The 26019-nt window shown below is 49.0% G+C and overlaps 1 protein-coding gene across 3 annotated transcripts; it reads right to left on the bottom strand.

Annotated features, from left to right (window-relative positions):
• On the bottom strand, positions 1 to 23175 carry LOC122923930 (non-receptor tyrosine-protein kinase TNK1-like). Of its 3 annotated transcripts, none has more exons than XM_044274801.1 (14): positions 22901 to 23175; positions 12709 to 12879; positions 8682 to 8752; positions 7288 to 7497; positions 7048 to 7200; positions 6684 to 6961; positions 6474 to 6600; positions 6241 to 6387; positions 5712 to 5806; positions 5452 to 5616; positions 3781 to 3857; positions 3287 to 3687; positions 2282 to 2377; positions 1 to 619 (listed from the first exon to the last, which is right to left on the bottom strand). In XM_044274801.1, the coding sequence occupies exons 1-14, from the start codon at positions 23079 to 23081 to the stop codon at positions 494 to 496; spliced, it is 2298 nt and encodes a 765-aa protein (XP_044130736.1). In that variant the 5' UTR covers positions 23082 to 23175; the 3' UTR covers positions 1 to 493. The 3 variants fall into 3 exon arrangements, with proteins under 3 accessions (XP_044130736.1, XP_044130738.1, XP_044130739.1); XM_044274803.1 differs by having other exon boundaries at positions 22668 to 23024; XM_044274804.1 differs by having other exon boundaries at positions 22909 to 23019.
• Positions 23176 to 26019: the final 2844 nt, after the last annotated feature.

The following is a 26019-nucleotide window of genomic DNA, read 5'->3' as shown; positions in this document are numbered from 1 at the left end:
TCAGAGTGATTATAGATTTATTACATCCGGTAATAACATGCAATTCTCCTTCATGTGTGTAATGTCCTAATACTGCATATCGGCTTCACATGTCAGCCAGCAATGTTCTCCGTCTATGCTGGGAGCTGTAGTCCTCCAACAAGTCCACATTAATACCACAGAAGATTTTGGCACAGATTTGGTCATGAGGACACACTTTTAGTTCTTGCAGATGTCACCTCCAAGATGACAGCTGTGACCCTCTGATGACACTTCCTGCCTCTCCTGTAACGTACAATACCATCTGGTGGTAAATGTACAGCAGGGTCTGTTCCTGAGTCATTTAGGGTTCACCATGACCCCCTGAGACGTCCAGCACCCCAGGGTCCTCAATATGGCAACCACCGCCTGCCCGTCCTTCCTGGCAGACCCCATGAGCCACGCGGGGCGTCCTCAGTCTTCATGGACTCTGTCCACCCACTAAGCAAGGTTCCAGTTCACTTTGGTGACCCGGTCACTGGGGGTGCAAGGCTCTGCGCAGGACGTAGCGGGAAGCAGCCTCCAGGTTCCACTGACACTTCTCCAGGATCCGCCGGCAATCCTCCTTACTGTGCCGACTCACATTGTACAGCTGCTCTACCTGTGCGGAGAACAAAGGGTTACACAGGTCAGACTCATCACCACCGTCATCTCCAGACATGGAGGACACACTGATCACCACCATCATCTCCAGACATGGAGGACACACTGATCACCACCATCATCTCCAGACATGGAGGACACACTGATCACCACCATCATCTCCAGACATGGAGGACACACTGATCACCACCATCATCTCCAGACATGGAGGACACACTGATCACCACCATCACCTCCAGACATGGAGGACACACTGATCACCACCATCACCTCCTGACATGGAGGACACACTGATCACCACCATCATCTCCAGACATGGAGGACACACTGATCACCACCATCATCTCCTGACATAGAGGACACACTGATCACCACCATCATCTCCAGACATGGAGGACACACTGATCACCACCATCATCTCCAGACATGGAGGACACACTGATCACCACCATCATCTCCAGACATGGAGGACACACTGATCACCACCATCATCTCCAGACATGGAGGACACACTGATCACCACCATCACCTCCAGACATGGAGGACACACTGATCACCACCATCATCTCCAGACATGGAGGACACACTGATCACCACCATCACCTCCAGACATGGAGGACACACTGATCACCACCATCACCTCCTGACATGGAGGACACACTGATCACCACCATCACCTCCTGACATAGAGGACACACTGATCACCACCATCATCTCCAGACATGGAGGACACACTGATCACCACCATCATCTCCAGACATGGAGGACACACTGATCACCACCATCATCTCCAGACATGGAGGACACACTGATCACCACCATCATCTCCAGACATGGAGGACACACTGATCACCACCATCATCTCCAGACATGGAGGACACACTGATCACCACCATCATCTCCAGACATGGAGGACACACTGATCACCACCATCTCCAGACATGGAGGACGCACTGATCACCACCATCATCTCCAGACATAGAGGACACACTGATCACCACCATTATCTCTAGACATAGAGGACGCACTGATCACCACCATCATCTCCAGACATGGAGGACACACTGATCACCACCATCATCTCCAGACATGGAGGACGCACTGATCACCACCATCATCTCCAGACATAGAGGACACACTGATCACCACCATCATCTCCAGACATGGAGGACGCACTGATCACCACCATCATCTCCAGACATGGAGGACGCACTGATCACCACCATCATCTCCAGACATAGAGGACACACTGATCACTACCATCATCTCCAGACATGGAGGACGCACTGATCACCACCATCATCTCCAGACATAGAGGACACACTGATCACCACCATCATCTCCAGACATGGAGGACACACTGATCACCACCATCATCTCCAGACATAGAGGACACACTGATCACCACCATCATCTCCAGACATGGAGGACGCACTGATCACCACCATCATCTCCAGACATAGAGGACACACTGATCACCACCATTATCTCTAGACATAGAGGACGCACTGATCACCACCATCATCTCCAGACATGGAGGACATACTGATCACCACCATCATCTCCAGACATGGAGGACGCACTGATCACCACCATCATCTCCAGACACGGAGGACGCACTGATCACCACCATCATCTCCAGACATAGAGGACTACTCACCTTCAGAGACTGCACAGCGCGGGTGACATCACCACCATAGCTGCGCAGGGCGCCCCGGCTCTCTTCTGTCGTCACTCCATGAACTCGCTCCTCCACCTGAACGGAAGAAAAAGCTCAGTGTCACATCTTATACTCCAGTCACATCCAGAGCTGCAATCATGTTATGTCCTACACTCCAGTCACATACAGCGTTGCAGTCACTACTCTGCTGTTACATAATGTCTTATACTCCAGTCACATCCAGAGCTCCAGTCACTATTCTGCTGTGACATCATGTCTTATACACCAGTTACATCCAGAGCTGCACTCACTATTCTGCTATATTATATCTCACACTCCCGTCACATCCAGAGCTGCACTAACTATTCTGCTGTTACATCATGTCTTATACTCCAGTCACATCCAGAGCTGCAGTCACTATTCTTCTGTTACATCATGTCTTATACTTCAGTCACACCCACAGCTGCAGTCAGTGCCTCACTGTTCCATCATGTCTTATACTCCATTCACATCCAGGGCTGCAGTCAGTGCCTCACTGTTCCATCATGTCTTATACTCCAGTCACACCCACAGCTGCAGTCAGTGCCTATTACACCGTGTTTTGCACTCCAGTCACATCCAGAGCTGCAGTCACTATTCTTCTGTTACATCATGTCTTATACTTCAGTCACACCCACAGCTGCAGTCAGTGCCTCACTGTTCCATCATGTCTTATACTCCAGTCACATCCAGAGCTGCAGTCAGTGCCTCACTGTTCCATCATATCTTATACTCCAGTCACATCCAGGGCTGCAGTCAGTGCCTCACTGTTCCATCATATCTTATACTCCAGTCACATCCAGGGCTGCAGTCAGTGCCTCACTGTTCCATCATGTCTTATACTCCAGTCACACCCAGAGCTGCAGTCAGTGCCTATTACACCGTGTTTTGCACTCCAGTCACATCTAGAGCTGCAGTCAGGCTCATCTTGGGATGATGGGGGAGGTCCTTAGCTGGCGGTCTCACCTCCTTGACCTTCCTCTGGAGGTCGCTCTCGGCTGAGCCTCCTTTCTGTGACGCCGTCTTTCCGTCTGACGGTAAACGATGGACTACATCCCCAGCAGGTGCCAGGGCCGGAGATGATGAGAACTTCTCTTTGCTGGTGCGGCTCATCTGTGGGGAGGGGTAGTCCATGCTGGGAAGGGGGAGGTGCCTCTCCTTGGGGGCGGGCAGTTTTGGTTTGGGCAGGACAGGGGGGCGGAGGTTGGCGAGGATCCTCCGGGGCGGGAGGTCGCTCATTCTTCTGGGGGACGGCTCGCGGGGTGGAGAGCTCTCCAAGTCTCGCACGCGGCTCTTGGGTCCGGGCCGGTTCTGACGAGTGTTCTGCTGGCCGAAGTCTGACAGAGACTCCAGACTTTTCGAGAGCCCTGATTGGAGAAAGAGGGAGGTCAGTGGGGGGTGTCCAGTGTACCCCACGATGGGAGGAGCCACCCAAAGGTGACCATAAAACGGGCACTCACCCTGCATGCGCAGTAACTTCACTCCTCCTCCTGCGCCTCCTCCTCTCCGTGCAGCTTCCTTCCCTCTGTTCCTCCTCCTGGAAGAAACACAACAAGTAAATACTGGGCAGAGTCTCCTGACTACATCCTAGAGCCGGCTATATACTGGGCAGAGCCTCCTGACTACATCCTAGAGCCGGCTATATACTGGGCAGAGCCTCCTGACTACATCCTAGAGCCACCTATATACTGGGCAGAGCCTCCAGACTACATCCTAGAGCCACCTATATACTGGGCAGAGCCTCCTGACTACATCCTAGAGCCGGCCATATACTGGGCAAAGCCTCCAGACTACATCCTAGAGCCGGCTATATACTGGGCAGAGCCTCCTGACTACATCCTAGAGCCGGCTATATACTGGGCAGAGCCTCCTGACTACATCCTAGAGCCGGCTATATACTGGGCAGAGCCTCCTGACTACATCCTAGAGCCGGCTATATACTGGGCATAGCCTCCTGACTACATCCTAGAGCCGGATATATACTGGGCAGAGCCTCCTGACTACATCCTAGAGCCACCTATATACTGGGCAGAGCCTCCTGAATACATCCTAGAGCCACCTATATACTGGGCAGAGCCTCCTGACTACATCCTAGAGCCGGCCATATACTGGGCAAAGCCTCCAGACTACGTCCTAGAGCCGGCTATATACTGGACAGAGCCTCCTGACTAGATCCTAGAGCCGGCTATATACTGGGCAGAGCCTCTAGACTACATCCTAGAGCCGGCTATATACTGGACAGAGCCTCCTAACTACATCCTAGAGCCGGCTATATACTGGGCAGAGCCTCCTGAATACATCCTAGAGCCACCTATAAACTGGGTAGAGCCTCCTGACTACATCCTAGAGCCGGCTATATACTGGGCAGAGCCTCCTAACTACATCCTAGAGCCACCTATATACTGGGCAGAGCCTCCTGAATACATCCTAGAGCCACCTATATACTGGGCAGAGCCTCCTGACTACATCCTAGAGCCGGCCATATACTGGGCAAAGCCTCCAGACTACATCCTAGAGCCGGCTATATACTGGACAGAGCCTCCTGACTACATCCTTGAGCTGGCTATATACTGGGCAGAGCCTCCTGACTACATCCTAGAGCCAGCTATATACTGGGCAGAGCCTTCTGACTACATCCTAGAGCCGGCTATATACTGGGCAGAGCCTCCTGACTACATCCTAGAGCCGGCTCTATACTGGGCAGAGCCTCCTGACTACATCCTAGAGCCAGCTATATACTGGGCAGAGCCTTCTGACTACATCCTAGAGCCAGCTCTATACTGGGCAGAGCCTCCTGACTACATCCTAGAGCCGGCTATATACTGGGCAGAGCCTCCTGACTACATCCTAGAGCCAGCTATATACTGGGCAGAGCCTTCTGACTACATCCTAGAGCCAGCTATATACTGGGCAGAGCCTCCTGACTACATCCTAGAGCCAGCTATGACGGAAATGAAAGTCACCCGATGAACCACTCTAACTACAAGCCTCATGCACACGGCAAACCGGCCGGTACATTCTACATCTGAATACATGAGGAAAAATACCACTCGGCAGCAGTGAGCTCAAGCTACTGGCACTGCCTCCTGACTACCGCAGCACACGGGGCAGAGCCTCCTCTGTCTACTCACTCGCTCTCAGCTTCAGCATCTCCCAGGGACAGCTTCCCCAGGCCGCTCGTCATCTGTACACAGCTCCGCGCCTGAGCCATGTCCTCCGGGCTGACCAGTGAAGATGGGAACTGTCCCACTTTCAGGGTTCGGCGGTTCTGCCCCCTCCACATCTGCAAGTCTGACCTAAGAACCAAAATAAGGAGGAAAGTGAATGATGGGGTGAAAAGATGAAGGGAACCCCAAATCTTCACTCCAGTCCCTATACCAGGAGAACCTACCCGACATCAATGAGGGTGACCACGTCCCCAGCGTCCAGACGCAGCAAATTGGCATCCATCACATCCTGCAGCACCCGAACCTCAACTGGCCGCGCCTGCCAAAACATGCCGGTCAGACCAAGTGTAAAGACTGGGGGTGCAGGAACAGAAAAGAGGGTGCTGAAGAGAAGAGGGGGTACAGAAGAGAAGAAGGGGTACTGAAGAGAAGAGGGGGTACTGAAGAGAAGAGGGGGTACCGAAGAGAAGAGGGGTCCCAAAGACAAGAGGGGGCACTGAGGAGAAGAGGGGGTGCTGAAGAGAAAAGGGGGTACAGAAGAGAAGAGGGGGTACCGAAGAGAAGAGGGGGTACCGAAGAGAAGAGGGGGTACCGAAGAGAAGAGGGGGTACCGAAGAGAAGAGGGGGTACCGAAGAGAAGAGGGGGTACCGAAGAGAAGAGGGGGTGCTGAAGACAAGACGGGGTACCAAAGAGAAGAGGGGGTACAGAAGAGAAACAGTTTTCTCAGGATGCAGTATTGGGGTGCTGCTTACCTCCTGGATCAGGGCCATCAGGTTGCTGAAGTTGGGGCGATGCTCTGGTTTGTGGGCCCAGCACCTCATCATGATGGAGTACAGGCCCTGTGGGCAATCATCCGGCCGCTCCAGCCGCTCGCCCTCACGGTCAATTTTGTTTAGGATCTGGTGAGAGACGAGGAAGCTTATAGAAACCATCATATAGAGGACCCCAGGGTAATCACCCCCCAGGTGTAGGACTTGTGGGGTACCTGTCGTCCGCTTAATCCCAGCCAAGGCTCCTGGCCATAGGTGAACATCTCCCACAGGGTCACCCCAAACATCCAGACATCGGACGGGTGAGAGAAGGTGCCGATCTTCAGACTTTCTGGGGAACACCTAGAAGATAATGTAAGAGTCACGTGTGTGCTCGTAGAACTTCGTGCCTTGCCCCCCTTGCACTGCATCATACGGGGTCTCACCATGCGAAGGGAATCTTGCGGTGAGCAGACATAATGTAATGGTCGCTGTGCCCGTTCAGCGCCCTCATCAGCCCGAAGTCGCCAATCTTCACCACCTCCTCACTGCTCATCAGGATGTTTCGTGCTGCCAGGTCCCGGTGGATGAACTTGCGGGATTCCAGGTAGCTCATGCCTGAGGCGATCTGCAGGGCGTACGACCACAAGAGCGGCAGAGGGAAGGTGCCGTAACGTGAGCGCAGGGTGTCATGGAGGGATCCCAGAGGTGCCAGCTCCGTCACCTGTAACCACAGAAACCACCAGATGACATAGTCCTCTACTGACTGACCCCCTGTCCCAACCTCAGGATAGCAAGGCGGTTACTCACCATCTTCAGCGGCTGCGCCAGGACCACACCATACAGGCGTATGAGGTGCGGGTGATCCAAGGCGTACATGGAATTCACCTCCTGCAGGAAATCGAGCAGCGCGTCGGGGTCTGAGCCAGCATCTGACCGGAGGGACTTTACTGCGACATTCACCTGTGGAGATATACTGTGTCATTATATGAAAGGATCCACCCAAATCTATCCCATGATCCTCCAGGTGCCAGCACAAAAGTCACGTACCACTCTTCCGCCTGGTATCCTCCACTCTCCTCTTCTGACCACGCCAAAACATCCATCCCCCAAGCGCTCAAACAGGCTTAGGTCCCGCTCGTTGATCAAGCATTTCAGGGAGCAGTCTGGATCCCCCTTGGGGGAGGAAGACGATGGCGAGATGACAGAATCCGGGAATGGGGCAGAATCTGGGCTGTCAGGGCTTCTTGTGGAGAACATCTGGGAAGGAAAAATAAGAGGTAAGTGAGAACCAACAGATAAAGTTTACACTATAGAAGGATTTCAGAGCTCTGCACCCACTGCTGACATCAGTGTAATGTACAGCACTAAAGTGTAACTCCACCCAGTGTCTTCTGATGACCCAGAGAACCATCAAGTGGAGGATGCCTAGGACCCAGTTATACGAGTCTCAAAGGAAATGGCTAACTCTGGGTGGAGCCATTAGGATGTAATGTTCTCATGGAAAGGTCTACTAGAAAATACTCATGGAGAGTCCTGAAGTTCTCACGAAGTTCGAATGAAAATCTCCTATTAAACGTTCTAATAGAGAGTTCTCATAGAAAGTTCTCCTGAAAAGTCTTAATAGAAAGCTCTCATGGAAACTTTCTCAAAGATGAGGCTGGCCATCCCTTTCCAGAGCGGAAGCCTTTACTGACTCCTCCTCGCCTGCCAGTCAACGTGAATCTTATTGATAAGCTTTAGCTAATTATCATCTTGCTAATAGTGAGTAAACAGCCGGCAGTGAATTGACTTCACCCATGGGCGCACCCACTGCCGGTGAGTCACTTGTGTGAACTGTGCTGTGGATGCCAGAGAGTGCGATACAAAGATCACCTGCAGCTGAGACAACAACCACCTGTCCTCACAGGGGTCACTCAAAGCAGCCAACTTACTCTTCAAAGGGAACTCCGCCTACATTCTTCCTGTGCCATGGGACTCTACTACATTTAGATGGAGCTCCCCTTATAGAACAGCTGTAGCCACAATGTTGAAGCCCCAAATGTAAAGGGACAACTAACAACCAATATAAAATATCAGATTCTAATAAAGTGTGGTGTGATGGATTTACCACCATAGACACAAGGACACAAGCATCCAAAAATAAGGGGAGCTTCCATTTACACCTGAAGAAGGGGTGATGGTAGGGTAAAGGTCATTGTCCCTACTACAAATCCCATCATTTAGGTAGATAGAGACCTACAGATAAGTTGAAGAATTTTTTTTTCTAGCAGAGATGAGGTCCTCAGCCTCGGTCCTCAGCTTGTTCATATACACTAGTGAATTATTTGCCCAGTTCCAGATTTGTCTGTCCCAGAAATCTCTATCATATCTGGAAAAATGGTCATCTGGAGACCTTCTACTCTACTGCCTGGAGTCATTCTTGTTATATCAGGGGCTCTTACCTTGTACATCCACGATTTTGGGCGCACTGGAGGCTTCCTTCGCTTCAGTGCTTCAAAGAGTCTTCTCTGTGCTGAAATTTGAAAATTGTCAGAGGTAAATATGATGAAGAAATAACAATCCTACCAACCTGAGGGAATGATGAAGAGATGCCAGACCCAGACCAAGAATCTACAGAGGGCTTAAAAGACAGTAGATGGTGGATGATGGGTCTAGATCAGAGGTGCACAACCTGCGGCCCGGGGGCCACATGCGGCCCTTGATACCATTCTGTGTGGCCCCCAACCATCTGGTAACAGACATGTATGCCTATGGCTTGTGGCTGCTCACATGTATTTTTCATGTATTTCTCCCATTAGATGGGAGTCCTGGAAGTTTAACTAGACATTAATGGTATATAATGTGTGTTCAATATGCCATAAGTACAATATTTCAGTTGTTAATACACATTTAAATTTTTATTTCGGCCCGCGTCATTAGTTAAGTCTGGCAATGTGGCCCTCAACCAAGAAACGTTGTGCACCCCTGGTCTAGATTGACTAGAGATGGTGGATAATGGATCTAGACTGACTGGAGACAGTGGATGATGGGTCTAGACTGACTGGAGATGGTGGATGATGGGTCTAGACTGACTGGAGACAGTGGATGATGGGTCTAGACTGGCGATGGTGGATGATGGGTCTAGACTGACTGGAGATGGTGAATGATGGGTCTAGACTGATTGGAGACAGTGGATGATGGGTCTAGACTGGAGATGGTGGATGATGGGTCTAGACTGACTGCAAAGTCTGAACAAACCACAAGACTTCTGGGACAATCTTCTTTGGACAGATGAGAACAAAATGGAGATGAACATATTGGCCATAATGTACAGCAACAAATCTGGTGAAAACCAAACACTGCATATCAGCAGAAACCCCTCATACTTGCTGTTCAGCATGGGGTGGAGGGGAATGATTTGGGCTTGTTTTTCAGCCACAATCTTGCAGTCTGTATACCAAATTATTCTAGTGTCAAATGCGAGGACATCTATCCAACAGCCAAGAGAGCTGTGCATAAATGAATGCCCACAAACCTCAATGACATGAAGAATGTGGTAAAGGAGAGTGGGTTAAAATTCCTCCAGAACCATGTGAGAAACTGAAAAAGTCATCCAGAAAACCAGGACTTCAAGTTATTGCTGCTCAGCAAGCTACTGATTCATGGGGTGAACTTAGTTTTTCCACACACTTTTCCATTTTGACTTCATTTTTGACAAGGTGAAATCTGCTATGTGTTTTTGTTCATCTGAGGTTGGATTTACCTAATTGTAAAACATTTTAAGGACCAGCTAATGATGTAGAATAAGACCTGGTGGACAAGTGAGGATGATGTAGAAAGAGACCTGGTGAAAAGGAAAGAATGATGTAGGTAAAGGACTTGCTGAACAGGAGATGATGATGTAGTATAGGACATGGTGGATAGGTGAGGATCATGTAATATAGGACTTGGTGGACAGGAGACAATGACGTAGAATAAGATCTGGTGGATAGGATATGATGATGTAGAATAACACCTGGTGGACAGGAAATACTGATGTAGTATAGGACCTGGGATACAGGAGATGATGGTTTATAATATGACCTGGTGGACAAGAGATGTTAATGTAGTATATGGCTTGTGGGACATAGATGATGATGTCATATAGGACTTGGTTGACAGTAGATGATGATGTAGTATGAGACCTGGTGAACAGGAGATGATGAACCTATGAGGGGTCTGGGTTGAAGATATAGTATTGGACCTGGTGATTTAAAATGGACTGGGGTAAAATGGAAAACTGTTCCCCAAAAACATTTTGGAAAACACAGGTGCCGTGTTCTGCGGACTCAAGATAAGAGGGACCATCCATCTTGTTATCAGCACCCCTGATGGTATTGGGGGTGTATTAGTGACTATGATGTGGGCAGCTTACACATCTGGAGAGACACTATCAGTGCTGAGCAGTATATGGAGGTTCAAGAACAACATATGCTCCATCCAGACGTCTCTTTCAGGGAAGGCCTTGTACATTTCAGCAAGACACTGCTAAACCACATCTTGCATTCATCACAACAGCATGGCTTCAGAGTCCGGGTGCTGAAATGGCCAAACCTCTCACCAACAGAAAACATTTGGTGCATTATGAAGCAAAAAATCTGGTAAAGACAACCCTGGACTGTGGGGCAGCTGGAATCTGACATCAGACAAGAATGGGACAGCATTGCTCTCACATAACTCCAGCAACTGGCCTCCTCACTTCCCAGACCTTTACAAACTGTTAAGAGTGGAGGCTACATGATGGAAGACATGAAGCTGTCCCGAGGGGTGACTACACAATGGGAGACACTGCCATGTCCAGAGAGGAGGCTACACAATGGATAACATGGCCCAACGTTTTTGAGCTGCGTTGCTGCCATCAAGTTCTAAATTATTATTATTTTTTTTCCATAAAATGGTAAAATGTCTCCCCTCCATCATCTGATGTTATGTTCTGTCATCTGTTATGTTCTGATATTATGATATCTATGTTCTGTAATCTACTTTGAATAAATGGGTCGATGGGATTTACAAATCATTGCATGATGTAATATAGGAGCTAGTGGACAGGAGATGATGATGTAGTATAGGGCCTGGCGGACAGAAGATGATGCATCTATGAGAGGTCTGAGATGAAGATGTAGTATAGGGCCTGGCGGACAGGAGATGATGCATCTATGAGGGGTCTGAGATGAAGATGTAGTATGGGACCTGGTGGACAGGAGATGATGCATCTATGAGGGGTCTGAGATGAAGATGTAGTATGGGACCTGGTGGACAGGAGATGATGCATCTATGAGGGGTCTGAGATGAAGATGTAGTATGGGACCTGGTGGACAATAGATGATGCATCTATGAGGGGTCTGAGATGAAGATGTAGTATAGGACCTGGTGGACAGAAGATGATGCATCTATGAGAGGTCTGAGATGAAGATGTAGTATAGGGCCTGGCGGACAGGAGATGATGCATCTATGAGGGGTCTGAGATGAAGATGTAGTATGGGACCTGGTGGACAGGAGATGATCTATCTGAGAGGGGTCTGATATGAAGATGTAGTATAGGACCTGGTGGACAGGAGATGATGCATCTAGGAGAGGTCTGAGATGAAGATGTAGTATGGGACCTGGTGGACAATAGATGATGCATCTATGAGGGGTCTGAGATGAAGATGTAGTATAGGACCTGGTGGACAGGAGATGATGCATCTATGAGAGGTCTTAGATGAAGATGTAGTATGGGACCTGTCGGACAGGAGATGATGCATCTATGAGGGGTCTGAGATGAAAATGTAGTATGTGACCTGGTGGACAGGAGATGTTGCATCTATGAGGGGTCCGAGATGAAAATGTAGTATGTGACCTGGTGGACAGGAGATGTTGCATCTATGAGGGGTCTGAGATGAAAATGTAGTATGGGACCTGATGGCCAGGAGATGTTTAGGATCACAATGAATGTGCAGAATGTTAACAACTTCCCTCTCCTGAGCTGCTCCAGGAATGACATATCTCCACTCATCATTCCATATGAAATAAGAGATCCCGTCCTATGACTCACAACACGCAACACGAAAGTTTCAGACACGGCAGAAGTGAAGCCGTAATAAGACAACGAGACCAGGAGTCTTATGTAAAGGACGGAGGACAAGTCACTTTCCTATCAGACCAAAGCGGTGAGGACGGCAGACCATTACATCCCCCATCATGTATTGTGTATCTGATAACTGCTCATATGCACTAAGTACTACTTACCGCATAATGAACCCGATATTTCAGTCCATCATGGGATACACTCCCTCTGATATCAACACTACATCCCCTATCATGAATCCTACATCTACCATGAGTAAAAAGGTCTCATACTCACAAAGTACTACATCCCCATCATGTCAGAGGATGCAAGCTCATCATGAATAATATTCTTCCATAGACCCATAAAGCACTACATCCCCCATCATGTTCTAAGAATCCTACCTGGTCTTCCCATTCCGATCTGATCCAAGTCAAATGGTTTGACAAAGTCGAAGTGTCCCGGTCGCGTGATGTTGAGTTCATCCTGGATTTTGGAGTGGAATTGCTCCAGCTGGACCTCCCGCAGGACAGCGAGCAGCCAGTCGCCCCCTTCTTCTGTCACCATCTCAGCACCTGGAGAGAAGAGGCCACCGGTCAGGAGAGAAGACGTGTCTGCGGCGCTGAGATGACGGGTGAGATTTATGGTGCCGTACGACGCCCGTTCTTGTGGTTTATTCAGGGGACAGCATACGTCCGCCACACTGTATACACACACAACAGACTGAGTGGCAGGACACGCCTGCTCCATGTTCTCATCCTCACCTCACGTGTGGGAAAACCAGACAACATGTACGGACATGAGAGGAATGAGGAAGAGACAGGACGATCAAAACACGCATGAATCACTGCATCATTGTACAGTACAGAGATCCCGGCCCCGTCACCCTCCTGTACAGTAATACCAACCTAGTCACCCTCCTGTACGGTATAACCGACCCCGTCACCCTCCTGTACGGTATAACCGACCCCGTCACCCTCCTGTACGGTATAACCGACCCCGTCACCCTCCTGTACGGTATAACCGACCCCGTCACCCTCCTGTACGGTATAACCGACTCCGTCACCCTCCTGTACGGTATAACCGACCCTGTCACCCTCCTGTACGGTATAACCGACCCGGTCACCCTCCTGTACGGTATAACCGACCCCGTCACCCTCCTGTACGGTATAACCGACCCCGTCACCCTCCTGTACGGTATAACCGACCCCGTCACCCTCCTGTACGGTATAACCGACCCCGTCACCCTCCTGTACGGTATAACCGACCCCGTCACCGTTCTGTATGGCAAAACCGACCCCGTCACCCTCCTGTATGGCAATACCGACCCCGTCACCCTCCTGTACGGTATAACCGACCCTGTCACCCTCCTGTACGGTATAACCGACCCGTCACCCTTCTGTATGGCAATACCGACCCCGTCACCCTCCTGTATGGCAATACCGACCCCGTCACCCTCCTGTACGGTATAACCGACCCCGTCACCCTCCTGTACGGTATAACCGACCCTGTCACCCTCCTGTACGGTATAACCGACCCCGTCACCCTTCTGTATGGCAATACCGACCCCGTCACCCTCCTGTATGGCAATACCGACCCCGTCACCCTCCTGTACGGTATAACCGACCCCGTCACCGTTCTGTATGGCAAAACCGACCCCGTCACCCTCCTGTATGGCAATACCGACCCCGTCACCCTCCTGTACGGTATAACCGACCCTGTCACCCTCCTGTACGGTATAACCGACCCGTCACCCTTCTGTATGGCAATACCGACCCCGTCACCCTCCTGTATGGCAATACCGACCCCGTCACCCTCCTGTACGGTATAACCGACCCCGTCACCCTCCTGTACGGTATAACCGACCCTGTCACCCTCCTGTACGGTATAACCGACCCCGTCACCCTTCTGTATGGCAATACCGACCCCGTCACCCTCCTGTATGGCAATACCGACCCCGTCACCCTCCTGTACGGTATAACCGACCCTGTCACCCTCCTGTACGGTATAACCGACCCCGTCACCCTCCTGTACGGTAATACTGACCCCGTCACCCACCCTTCAGAACAGAAGAGTCATATGGGGGTCAGAACAGAAGAGTCATATAGGGGGTCAGTACAGAAGAGTCATATGGGGGTCAGTACAGAAGAGTCATATGGGGGTCAGAACAGAAGAGTCATATAGGGGGTCAGTACAGAAGAGTCATATGGGGGTCAGTACAGAAGAGTCATATAGGGGTTCAGTACAGAAGAGTCATATGGGGGTCAGTACAGAAGAGTCATATAGGGGTCAGTACAGAAGAGTCATATGGGGGTCAGTACAGAAGAGTCATATAGGGGGTCAGTACAGAAGAGTCATATAGGGGGTCAGTACAGAAGAGTCATATAGGGGTCAGTACAGAAGAGTCATATAGGGGGTCAGTACAGAAGAGTCATATAGGGGGTCAGTACAGAAGAGTCATATAGGGGGTCAGTGAGGTCACTGTATTTTGGGATAATTAGTAATGACTCATTATGAGAATTTCACCTTCTGCTGATTTCATGCCTCCTGGGGGCAGACGCCGCACCCGACCAAGGATATAAACAGGATATCACCACCACCGACACGTGGAACCCCGCCACCAACATGACACATACATGTACACCCTGCCCTAGTCTTACCCCTCCGCTGTCCCTCACCTCGCAATACACTGTACAGGAGCCACTCTCTACCACATCATATACCCCATGTACTCTCTACAGAAGCCCCCTCTCTACCAAATCATAGTATATCGCATGTACTCTCTACAGGAGCTGCTCTCTACCCTATCATTGTATACCCCATGTACTCTCTACAGGAGCTGCTCTCTACCCTATCATTGTATACCCCATGTACTCTCTACAGGATCCCCTCTCTACCCTATCATTGTATACTCCAGGTGCTCTCTATAGGAGCCCCTCTCTACCCTAGCATTGTATACTCCATGTACTCTCTATAGGAGCCCCTCTCTACCCTATCATTGTATACCCCAGGTGCTCTCTACAGGAGCTGCTCTCTACCCTATCATTGTATACCCCAGGTGCTCTCTATAGGTGCCCCTCTTTACCCTATCATTGTATACTCCAGGTGCTCTCTATAGGAGCCCCTCTCTATCCTATCATTGTATACTCCAGGTGCTCTCTATAGGAGCCCCTCTCTACCCTATCATTGTATACTCCAGGTGCTCTCTACAGGAGCTGCTCTCTACCCTATCATTGTATACCCCAGGTGCTCTCTACCCTATCATTGTATACCCCAGGTGCTCTCTACCCTATCATTGTATACCCCAGGTGCTCTCTACAGGAGCTGCTCTCTACCCTATCATTGTATACCCCAGGTGCTCTCTACAGGAGCTGCTCTCTACCCCATCATTGTATACTCCAGGTGCTCTCTATAGGAGCCCCTCTCTATCCTATCATTGTATACCCCAGGTGCTCTCTACAGGATCCCCTCTCTATCCTAGCATTGTATATTCCAGGTGCTCTCTATAGGAGCCCCTCTCTACCCTATCATTGTATACTCCATGTACTCTCTACAGGATCCCCTCTCTATCCTATCATTGTATACTCCAGGTGCTCTCTATAGGACCCCCTCTCTACCCTATCATTGTATACTCCAGGTGCTCTCTACAGGAGCTGCTCTCTACCCTATCATTGTATACGCCAGGTGCTCTCTATAGGAGCCCCTCTCTACCCTATCATTGTATACCCCAGGTGCTCTCTACAGGATCCCCTCTCTATCCTAGCATTGTATATTCCAGGTGCTCTCTATAGGAGCCCCTCTCTACCCTATCATTGTATACTCCATGTACTCTCTACAGGATCCCCTCTCTATCCTATCATTGTATACTCCAGGTGCTCTCTATAGGACCCCCTCTCTACCCTATCATTGTATACTCCAGGTGCTCTCTACAGGAGCTGCTCTCTACCCTATCATTGTATACGCCAGGTGCTCTCTATAGGAGCCCCTCTCTACCCTATCATTGTATACTCCAGGTGCTCTCTACAGGATCTCCTCTCTATCCTATCATTGTATACTCCAGGTGCTCTCTATAGGAGCCCCTCTTTATCCTATCATTGTATACCCCAGGTGCTCTCTATAGGTGCCCCTCTCTATCCTATCATTGTATACTCCAGGTGCTCTCTATAGGAGCCCCTCTCTATCCTATCATTGTATACCCCAGGTGCTCTCTACAGGAGTTGCTCTCTAACCCATCATTGTATACTCCAGGTGCTCTCTATAGGAGCCCCTCTCTATCCTATCATTGTATACCCCAGGTGCTCTCTACAGGAGTTGCTCTCTACCCCATCATTGTATACTCCAGGTGCTCTCTATAGGAGCTGCTCTCTACCCTATCATTGTATACTCCAGGTGCTCTCTATAGGAGCCCCTCTCTACCCTATCATTGTATACTCCAGGTGCTCTCTACAGGAGCCCCTCTCTACCCTATCATTGTATACTCCAGGTGCTCTCTATAGGAGCCCCTCTCTACCCTATCATTGTATACTCCAGGTGCTCTCTATAGGATCCCCTCTCTACCATATCATTGTATACCCCATATACTCTCTACAGGAGCTGCTCTCTACCCTATCATTGTATACTCCAGGTGCTCTCTACAGGAGCTGCTCTCTACCCTATCATTGTATACTCCGGCTGCTCTCTACAGGAGCCCCTCTCTACCCTATCATTGTATACCCCATGTACTCTCTACAGGAGCCCCTCTCTACCATATCATTGTATACCCCATATACTCTCTACAGGAGCTGCTCTCTACCCTATCATTGTATACTCCAGGTGCTCTCTACAGGAGCTGCTCTCTACCCTATCATTGTATACTCCGGCTGCTCTCTGCAGGAGCCCCTCTCTACCCTATCATTGTATACTCCGGCTGCTCTCTACAGGAGCCCCTCTCTATCCTATCATTGTATACCCCATGTACTCTCTACAGGAGCCCCTCTCTACCCTATCATTGTATACTCCGGCTGCTCTCTACAGGAGCCCCTCTCTACCATATCATTGTATACCCCATGTACTCTCTACAGGAGCTCCTCTCTACCATATCATTGTATACCCCATATACTCTCTACAGGAGCTGCTCTCTACCCTATCATTGTATACTCCAGGTGCTCTCTACAGGAGCTGCTCTCTACCCTATCATTGTATACTCCAGGTGCTCTCTACAGGAGCTGCTCTCTACCCTATCATTGTATACTCCAGGTGCTCTCTACAGGAGCTGCTCTCTACCCTATCATTGTATACTCCGGCTGCTCTCTACAGGAGCCCCTCTCTACCCTATCATTGTATACTCCGGCTGCTCTCTACAGGAGCCCCTCTCTATCCTATCATTGTATACCCCATGTACTCTCTACAGGAGCCCCTCTCTATCCTATCATTGTATACCCCATGTACTCTCTACAGGAGCCCCTCTCTATCCTATCATATACTCCAGGTGCTCTCTACAGGAGCTGCTCTCTACCCTATCCTATACTCCGGCTGCTCTCTATGCTATCAGTACATACTCAAGTGCTCTCTACAGGAGCCACTCTCTTGGTAACTTTCTCTGTTCTCCTATTCCTCAGGTACAATGTAACGTGTGACACGTATGTAATCCTGGGAACATTTGGAAAGGTGACTACTTTCTCCCAGAGCGGTTTGTGATGTCAGGCGTACACGAGGCGGTCCTGGTCCACGCAGCTTTTATAAACACTCTCCATATCAGAAATTGCTTGGGTAATTTGGAAACAATCAGTAAGAATAAGAACACCCCATGCTCAGCGGCCACACCCCACGTCTGTCCTCACGTGTGGAGGGCGTAACTGGATCACCTGGAGAGCCACACGTGTCTGTGCTGCCAAAGATTCTCTGTGTTTTCTGTACAGCCCCTGGTACATGATACACGGGTGACACAAGTGTGACCCCTGCAAGTACCAGAACAGACATGAACATCCCTCACAGCCTGGACAACAGAGCTTACAATCTATAACTCACTGACCTGCAGTATAATAAGTGTGCCCTTCATGGCACAGTAATACACTCTCATCCAGGCACCTCACTTACAGCATGCACACTCACTATTACATAAATAGAAAGCGCCTGACTGTATACCGAGTGTCTGCTCAGTATAGGTATACTCAGTGTGAATACACACTCACAGTCTGACTGTATACAGTGTCTGCTCAGTATACGTATACTCCGTGTGAATACACACTCACAGTCTGACTGTATACCGAGTGTCTGCTCAGTATAGGTATACTCAGTGTGAATACACACTCACAGTCTGACTGTATACAGTGTCCACTCAGTATACGCATACTCCGTGTGAATACACACTCACAGTCTGACTGTATACAGTGTCTGCTCAGTATATGTGGACTCCGTGTGAATACACACTCACAGTCTGACTGTATACAGTGTCTGCTCAGTATACGTACACTCCGTGTGAATACACACTCACAGTCTGACTGTATACCGAGTGTCTTCTCAGTATACTTATACTCAGTGTGAATACACACTCACAGTCTGACTGTATACAGTGTCCGCTCAGTATACGTATACTCCGTGTGAATACACACTCACAGTCTGACTGTATACAGTGTCCGCTCAGTATACGTATACTCCGTGTGAATACACACTCACAGTCTGACTGTATACAGTGTCCGCTCAGTATATGTGGACTCCGTGTGAATACACACTCACAGTCTGACTGTATACCGAGTGTCTGCTCAGTATAGGTATACTCCGTGTGAATACACACTCACAGTCTGACTGTATACAGTGTTTGCTCAGTATATGGTATACTCCGTGTGAATACACACTCACAGTCTGACTGTATACAGTGTCCGCTCAGTATATGTTATACTCAGTGTGAATACACACTCACAGTCTGACTGTATACAGTGTCCGCTCAGTATATGTTATACTCAGTGTGAATACACACTCACAGTCTGACTGTATACAGTGTCCACTCAGTATACGCATACTCCGTGTGAATACACACTCACAGTCTGACTGTATATATTGTCTGCTCAGTATACGTATACTCCGTGTGAATACACACTCACAGCCTGACTGTATACTGAGTGTCTGCTCAGTATACGTATACTCCGTGTGAATACACACTCACAGCCTGACTGTATACTGAGTGTCTGCTCAGTATACGTATACTCCGTGTGAATACACACTCATAGTCTGACTGTATACAGTGTCCGCTCAGTATACATATACTCTGTGTGAATAAACACTCACAGTCTGACTGTATACAGTATCTGCTCAGTATAGGTATACTTCGTGTTAATACACTCACAGTCTGACTGTATACAGTGTCCGCTCAGTATACATATACTCCGTGTGAATACACACTCACAGTCTGACTGTATACAGTGTCTTCTCAGTATACGCATACTCCGTGTGAATACACACTCACAGTCTGACTGTATACAGTATCTGCTCAGCATAGGTATACTCCGTGTGAATACACACTCACAGTCTGACTGTATACAGTGTCTGCTCAGTATATGTGGACTCCGTGTGAATACACACTCACCGTCTGACTGTACACAGTGTCTGCTCAGTATACGCATACTCCGTGTGAATACACACTCACAGTCTGACTGTATACAGTGTCTGCTTAGTATACGTACACTCCGTGTGAATAAACACTCACAGTCTGACTGTATACAGTATCTGCTCAGCATAGGTATACTCCGTGTTAATACACTCACAGTCTGACTGTATACAGTGTCCGCTCAGTATACGTATACTCCGTGTGAATACACACTCACAGTCTGACTGTATACAGTGTCTGCTCAGTATATGTGGACTCTGTGTGAATACACACTCACCGTCTGACTGTATACAGTGTCTGCTCAGTATACGTACACTCCGTGTGAATAAACACTCACAGTCTGACTGTATACAGTATCTGCTCAGCATAGGTATACTCCGTGTGAATACACACTCACAGTCTGACTGTATACAGTGTCCGCTCAGTATACGTATACTCCGTGTGAATACACACTCACAGTCTGACTGTATACAGTGTCCGCTCAGTATACGTATACTCCGTGTGAATACACACTCACAGTCTGACTGTATACAGTGTCTGCTCAGTATATGTGGACTCCGTGTGAATACACACTCACCGTCTGACTGTATACAGTGTCTGCTCACTATACGTACACTCCGTGTGAATAAACACTCACAGTCTGACTGTATACAGTATCTGCTCAGCATAGGTATACTCCGTGTTAATACACTCACAGTCTGACTGTATACAGTGTCCGCTCAGTATACATATACTCCGTGTGAATACACACTCACAGTCTGACTGTATACAGTGTCTTCTCAGTATACGCATACTCCGTGTGAATACACACTCACAGTCTGACTGTATATATTGTCTGCTCAGTATAGGTATACTCCATGTGAATACACACTCACAGTCTGACTGTACACAGTGTCTGCTCAGTATAGGTGTACTCCGTGTGAATACACACTCACAGTCTGACTGTATACAGTGTCTGCTCAATATATGGTATACTCCGAGTGAATACACTCTCACAGTCTGACTGTATACAGTGTTTGCTCAGTATATGGTATACTCCGTGTGAATACACACTCACAGTCTGGCTGTATACAGTGTTTGCTTAGTATACATATACTGTGTGAATACACTTACAGTCTGACTGTATACAGTGTTTGCTCAGTATATGGTATACTCCGTGTGAATACACACTCACAGTCTGGCTGTATACAGTGTTTGCTTAGTATACATATACTGTGTGAATACACTTACAGTCTGACTGTATACAGTGTTTGCTCAGTATATGGTATACTCCGTGTGAATACACACTCACAGTCTGGCTGTATACAGTGTTTGCTTAGTATACATATACTGTGTGAATACACTTACAGTCTGACTGTATACAGTGTTTGCTCAGTATATGGTATACTCCGTGTGAATACACACTCACAGTCTGGCTGTATACAGTGTTTGCTTAGTATACATATACTGTGTGAATACACTTACAGTCTGACTGTATACAGTGTTTGCTCAGTATATGGTATACTCCGTGTGAATACACACTCACAGTCTGGCTGTATACAGTGTTTGCTCAGTATATGGTATACTTGTGAATACATTTAGTCTGACTGTATACAGTGTGTCCGCTCAGTAAATGTTATACTCAGTGTGAATACACACTCTCACCCAGTGTTATATGGTCCCACTCAGTTTCACAGTCTGAATGTATATAGTGAGCAAATACTTACTGAATATATACTCACTCTAAGTGTAAATACACAATCATTCAACGTTACATGGACAAATGCCTAGTATCACAGTCTGCAGTATAGTGCGATGCACACACTGCGACACACGCTCAGTATTACACCCACACACACTTGGTCTGGCAGTACTCGGTATAATGGCTGCACTCACCCGCTCACACAGTATAATGGCCGCACTCACACTCTGTGTTACACCCGCTCACACAGTATAATGGCCGCACTCACACTCAGTGTTACCCTTACTCACACTCAGTGTTACACCCGCTCACACAGTATAATGGCTGCACTCACACTCAGTGTTACCCTTACTCACACTCAGTGTTACACCCGCTCACACAGTATAATGGCTGCACTCACACTCAGTGTTACCCTTACTCACACTCAGTGTTACACCCGCTCACACAGTATAATGGCCGCACTCACACTCTGTGTTACACCCGCTCACACAGTATAATGGCCGCACTCACACTCTGTGTTACACCCGCTCACACAGTATAATGGCCGCACTCACACTCAGTGTTACCCTTACTCACACTCAGTGTTACACCCGCTCACACAGTATAATGGCTGCACTCACACTCAGTGTTACCCTTACTCACACTCAGTGTTACACCCGCTCACACAGTATAATGGCTGCACTCACACTCAGTGTTACCCTTACTCACACTCCGTGTTACACCCGCTCACACAGTATGATGGCCGCACTCACACTCCGTGTTACACCCGCTCACACAGTATGATGGCCGCACTCACACTCCGTGTTACACCCGCTCACACAGTATGATGGCCGCACTCACACTCCTGGCAGGAGGCACTGTGCATAGTCACTATGTACATACAATACAGGAAGAGGCAGGAGGTGGAGGAGCCTCATTTACATGATAACAGCAGGTTTCAGTATCCACAAGAAATCTTAAAGGGGACTACAACCCCCCAAATCCAGTGCGGTCCTGATTGTGGGGGCCCTGCAGGCACTGGACAGAGGGTTACCCCCACCTCGACTGGTGACACTCAGACTGGATGTCACTGCGCCGGCCCCGACCTGACAGACACTCACCTGCGAGACGGCCAAAGCGAAGACGAGAAGCCTGAATCCACACCAGCGGGACTGTCTCTTCTGTCTCCGGGGGTCTAGTCAGAGCTCCAGTGAGGTGTGTCTGTGCACTCTGTCAGACAGTCCTCAGCTCTCTCTCTGTACCCCCTTCTTGTACAGTCTATTAGACCTCCGCTCAGTATATATATATATGTCTCTCAGTAGGTTATGGGTACAGGACGGTCTCCGTGACATACATTTATACCTGTGATCTCTTCCGTGCTCTGCGCTCTCTCCTCCTTCTACTTTCTCCCCTGACCACAACCTGTCTATCCAGATTCTCGTGTCCCCGTCACCGCCTGGCTGTACGTCTCGCCCAGCGGTACTCAGTGCGCAGTCTCTCAGGGACTCGCTCAGTGCACAATCCTTAGGTCTCATCCAGTGTCTGGGACTCTCTTAGTGAACAGTCTCCAGATGCAGTCTCTGGTGTCTGCTCTCCAGGCCTCTGTCTCTCAGTGCACACTCTGTATCTGCTCTCCAGGCCTCTGTCTCTCAGTGCAGTCTCTGTATCTGCTCTCCAGGCCTCTGTCTCTCAGTGCAGTCTCTGTATCTGCTCTCCAGGCCTCTGTCTCTCTCAGTGCAGTCTCTGTATCTGCTCTCCAGGCCTCTGTCTCTCAGTGCAGTCTCTGCTCTCCAGGCCTCTGTCTCTCTCAGTGCAGTCTCTGCTCTCCAGGCCTCTGTCTCTCTCAGTGCAGTCTCTGCTCTCCAGGCCTCTGTCTCTCTCAGTGCAGTCTCTGCTCTCCAGGCCTCTGTCTCTCTCAGTGCAGTCTCTGCTCTCCAGGCCTCTGTCTCTCTCAGTGCAGTCTCTGGTGTCTGCTCTCCAGGCCTCTGTCTCTCTCAGTGCAGTCTCTGTATCTGCTCTCCAGGCCTCTGTCTCTCTCAGTGCACAGTCTCTGGTGTCTGCTCTCCAGGCCTCTGTCTCTCAGTGCACAGTCTCTGTATCTGCTCTCCAGGCCTCTGTCTCTCTCAGTGCACAGTCTCTGTATCTGCTCTCCAGGCCTCTGTCTCTCTCAGTGCAGTCTCTGGTGTCTGCTCTCCAGGCCTCTGTCTCTCTCAGTGCAGTCTCTGCTCTCCAGGCCTCTGTCTCTCTCAGTGCAGTCTCTGCTCTCCAGGCCTCTGTCTCTCTCAGTGCAGTCTCTGCTCTCCAGGCCTCTGTCTCTCTCAGTGCAGTCTCTGGTGTCTGCTCTCCAGGCCTCTGTCTCTCAGTGCAGTCTCTGGTGTCTGCTCTCCAGGCCTCTGTCTCTCTCAGTGCAGTCTCTGTACCTGTGCTCCAGGCCTCTGTCTCTCTCAGTGCAGTCTCTGTATCTGCTCTCCAGGCCTCTGTCTCTCTCAGTGCACAGTCTCTGGTGTCTGCTCTCCAGGCCTCTGTCTCTCTCAGTGCAGTCTCTGCTCTCCAGGCCTCTGTCTCTCTCAGTGCAGTCTCTGTAAATGTGCTCCAGGCCTCTGTCTCTCTCAGTGCAGTCTCTGTACCTGCGCTCCAGGCCTCTGTCTCTCTCAGTGCAGTCTCTGTATCTGCTCTCCAGGCCTCTGTCTCTCTCAGTGCAGTCTCTGTACCTGCGCTCCAGGCCTCTGTCTCTCTCAGTGCAGTCTCTGGTGTCTGCTCTCCAGGCCTCTGTCTCTCTCAGTGCAGTCTCTGTGTCTGCTCTCCAGGCCTCTGTCTCTCTCAGTGCAGTCTCTGGTGTCTGCTCTCCAGGCCTCTGTCTCTCTCAGTGCAGTCTCTGTATCTGCTCTCCAGGCCTCTGTCTCTCTCAGTGCAGTCTCTGGTGTCTGCTCTCCAGGCCTCTGTCTCTCTCAGTGCAGTCTCTGTGTCTGCTCTCCAGGCCTCTGTCTCTCTCAGTGCAGTCTCTGGTGTCTGCTCTCCAGGCCTATGTCTCTCTCAGTGCAGTCTCTGTGTCTGCTCTCCAGGCCTCTGTCTCTCTCAGTGCAGTCTCTGTATCTGCTCTCCAGGCCTCTGTCTCTCTCAGTGCAGTCTCTGTACCTGCGCTCCAGGCCTCTGTCTCTCAGTGCACAGTCTCTGTATCTGCTCTCCAGGCCTCTGTCTCTCTCAGTGCAGTCTCTGTACCTGTGCTCCAGGCCTCTGTCTCTCTCAGTGCAGTCTCTGTATCTGCACTCCAGGCCTCTGTCTCTCAGTGCACAGTCTCTGTATCTGCACTCCAGGCCTCTGTCTCTCTCAGTGCAGTCTCTGCTCTCCAGGCCTCTGTCTCTCTCAGTGCAGTCTCTGTATCTGCACTCCAGGCCTCTGTCTCTCTCAGTGCAGTCTCTGCTCTCCAGGCCTCTGTCTCTCTCAGTGCAGTCTCTGTACCTGTGCTCCAGGCCTCACGTCCTCTGCAGTCTCTGGTGAGACCGGTCTTATCACCTGTACCTGTCCAACCCTGTAATGTGACACCGGCCCCCCTGCCCTGTCCTCCCCCACTGGAGGCCTCAGCTCCTGGCACTGCAGCAGAGTGTCAGCTCCTGGGACCAGTGAGAAGCAGCATGCTCAGCACACGTGTACAGCGTTTATTATCTGCAGAGAAGATGATCAGCGGCGACGAGAGCGATCACTGCTTATCCTCAGAGGACGACCTGCGCCGGAGGAACCTGCACCAAAAATATAACATATCCATATGTGAAGATAACAATCCATATAGACTGATAATAATCCATATCCATATAGACTGATAATAATCCATATCCATATAGACTGATAATAATCCATATCCATATGTGAAGATAACAATCCATATCGACTGATAATAATCCATATCCATATAGACAGATAATAATCCATATAGACAGATAATAATCTATACTCATATATACTGATAATAATCCATACTCATATATACTGATAATAATCCATACCCTTATATACTGATAATAATCCATATCCATATGTGAAGATAACAATCCATATCGACTGATAATAATCCATATCCATATAGACTGATAAAATCCATATCCATATAGACTGATAATAATCCATATAGACTGATAATAATCCATATCCATATAGACTGATAGTAATCCATATATACTGATAATAATCCATATAGACAGATAATAATCCATATATACTGATAATAATCTATACTCATATATACTGATAATAATCCATATCCATATAGACAGATAATAATCCATATATACTGATAATAATCCATACCCTTATATACTGATAATAATCCATACCCTTATATACTGATAATAATCCATATCCATATAGACTGATAATAATCCATATATACTGATAATAATCCATACTCATATATACTGATAATAATCCATACTCATATATACTGATAATAATATATACCCATATATACTGATAATAATC

This window comes from Bufo gargarizans, unplaced genomic scaffold (assembly GCF_014858855.1).
Source record: "Bufo gargarizans isolate SCDJY-AF-19 unplaced genomic scaffold, ASM1485885v1 original_scaffold_2076_pilon, whole genome shotgun sequence".
Taxonomy (NCBI): domain Eukaryota; kingdom Metazoa; phylum Chordata; class Amphibia; order Anura; family Bufonidae; genus Bufo; species Bufo gargarizans.
This window is presented reverse-complemented; position numbering and strand designations above follow the sequence as displayed.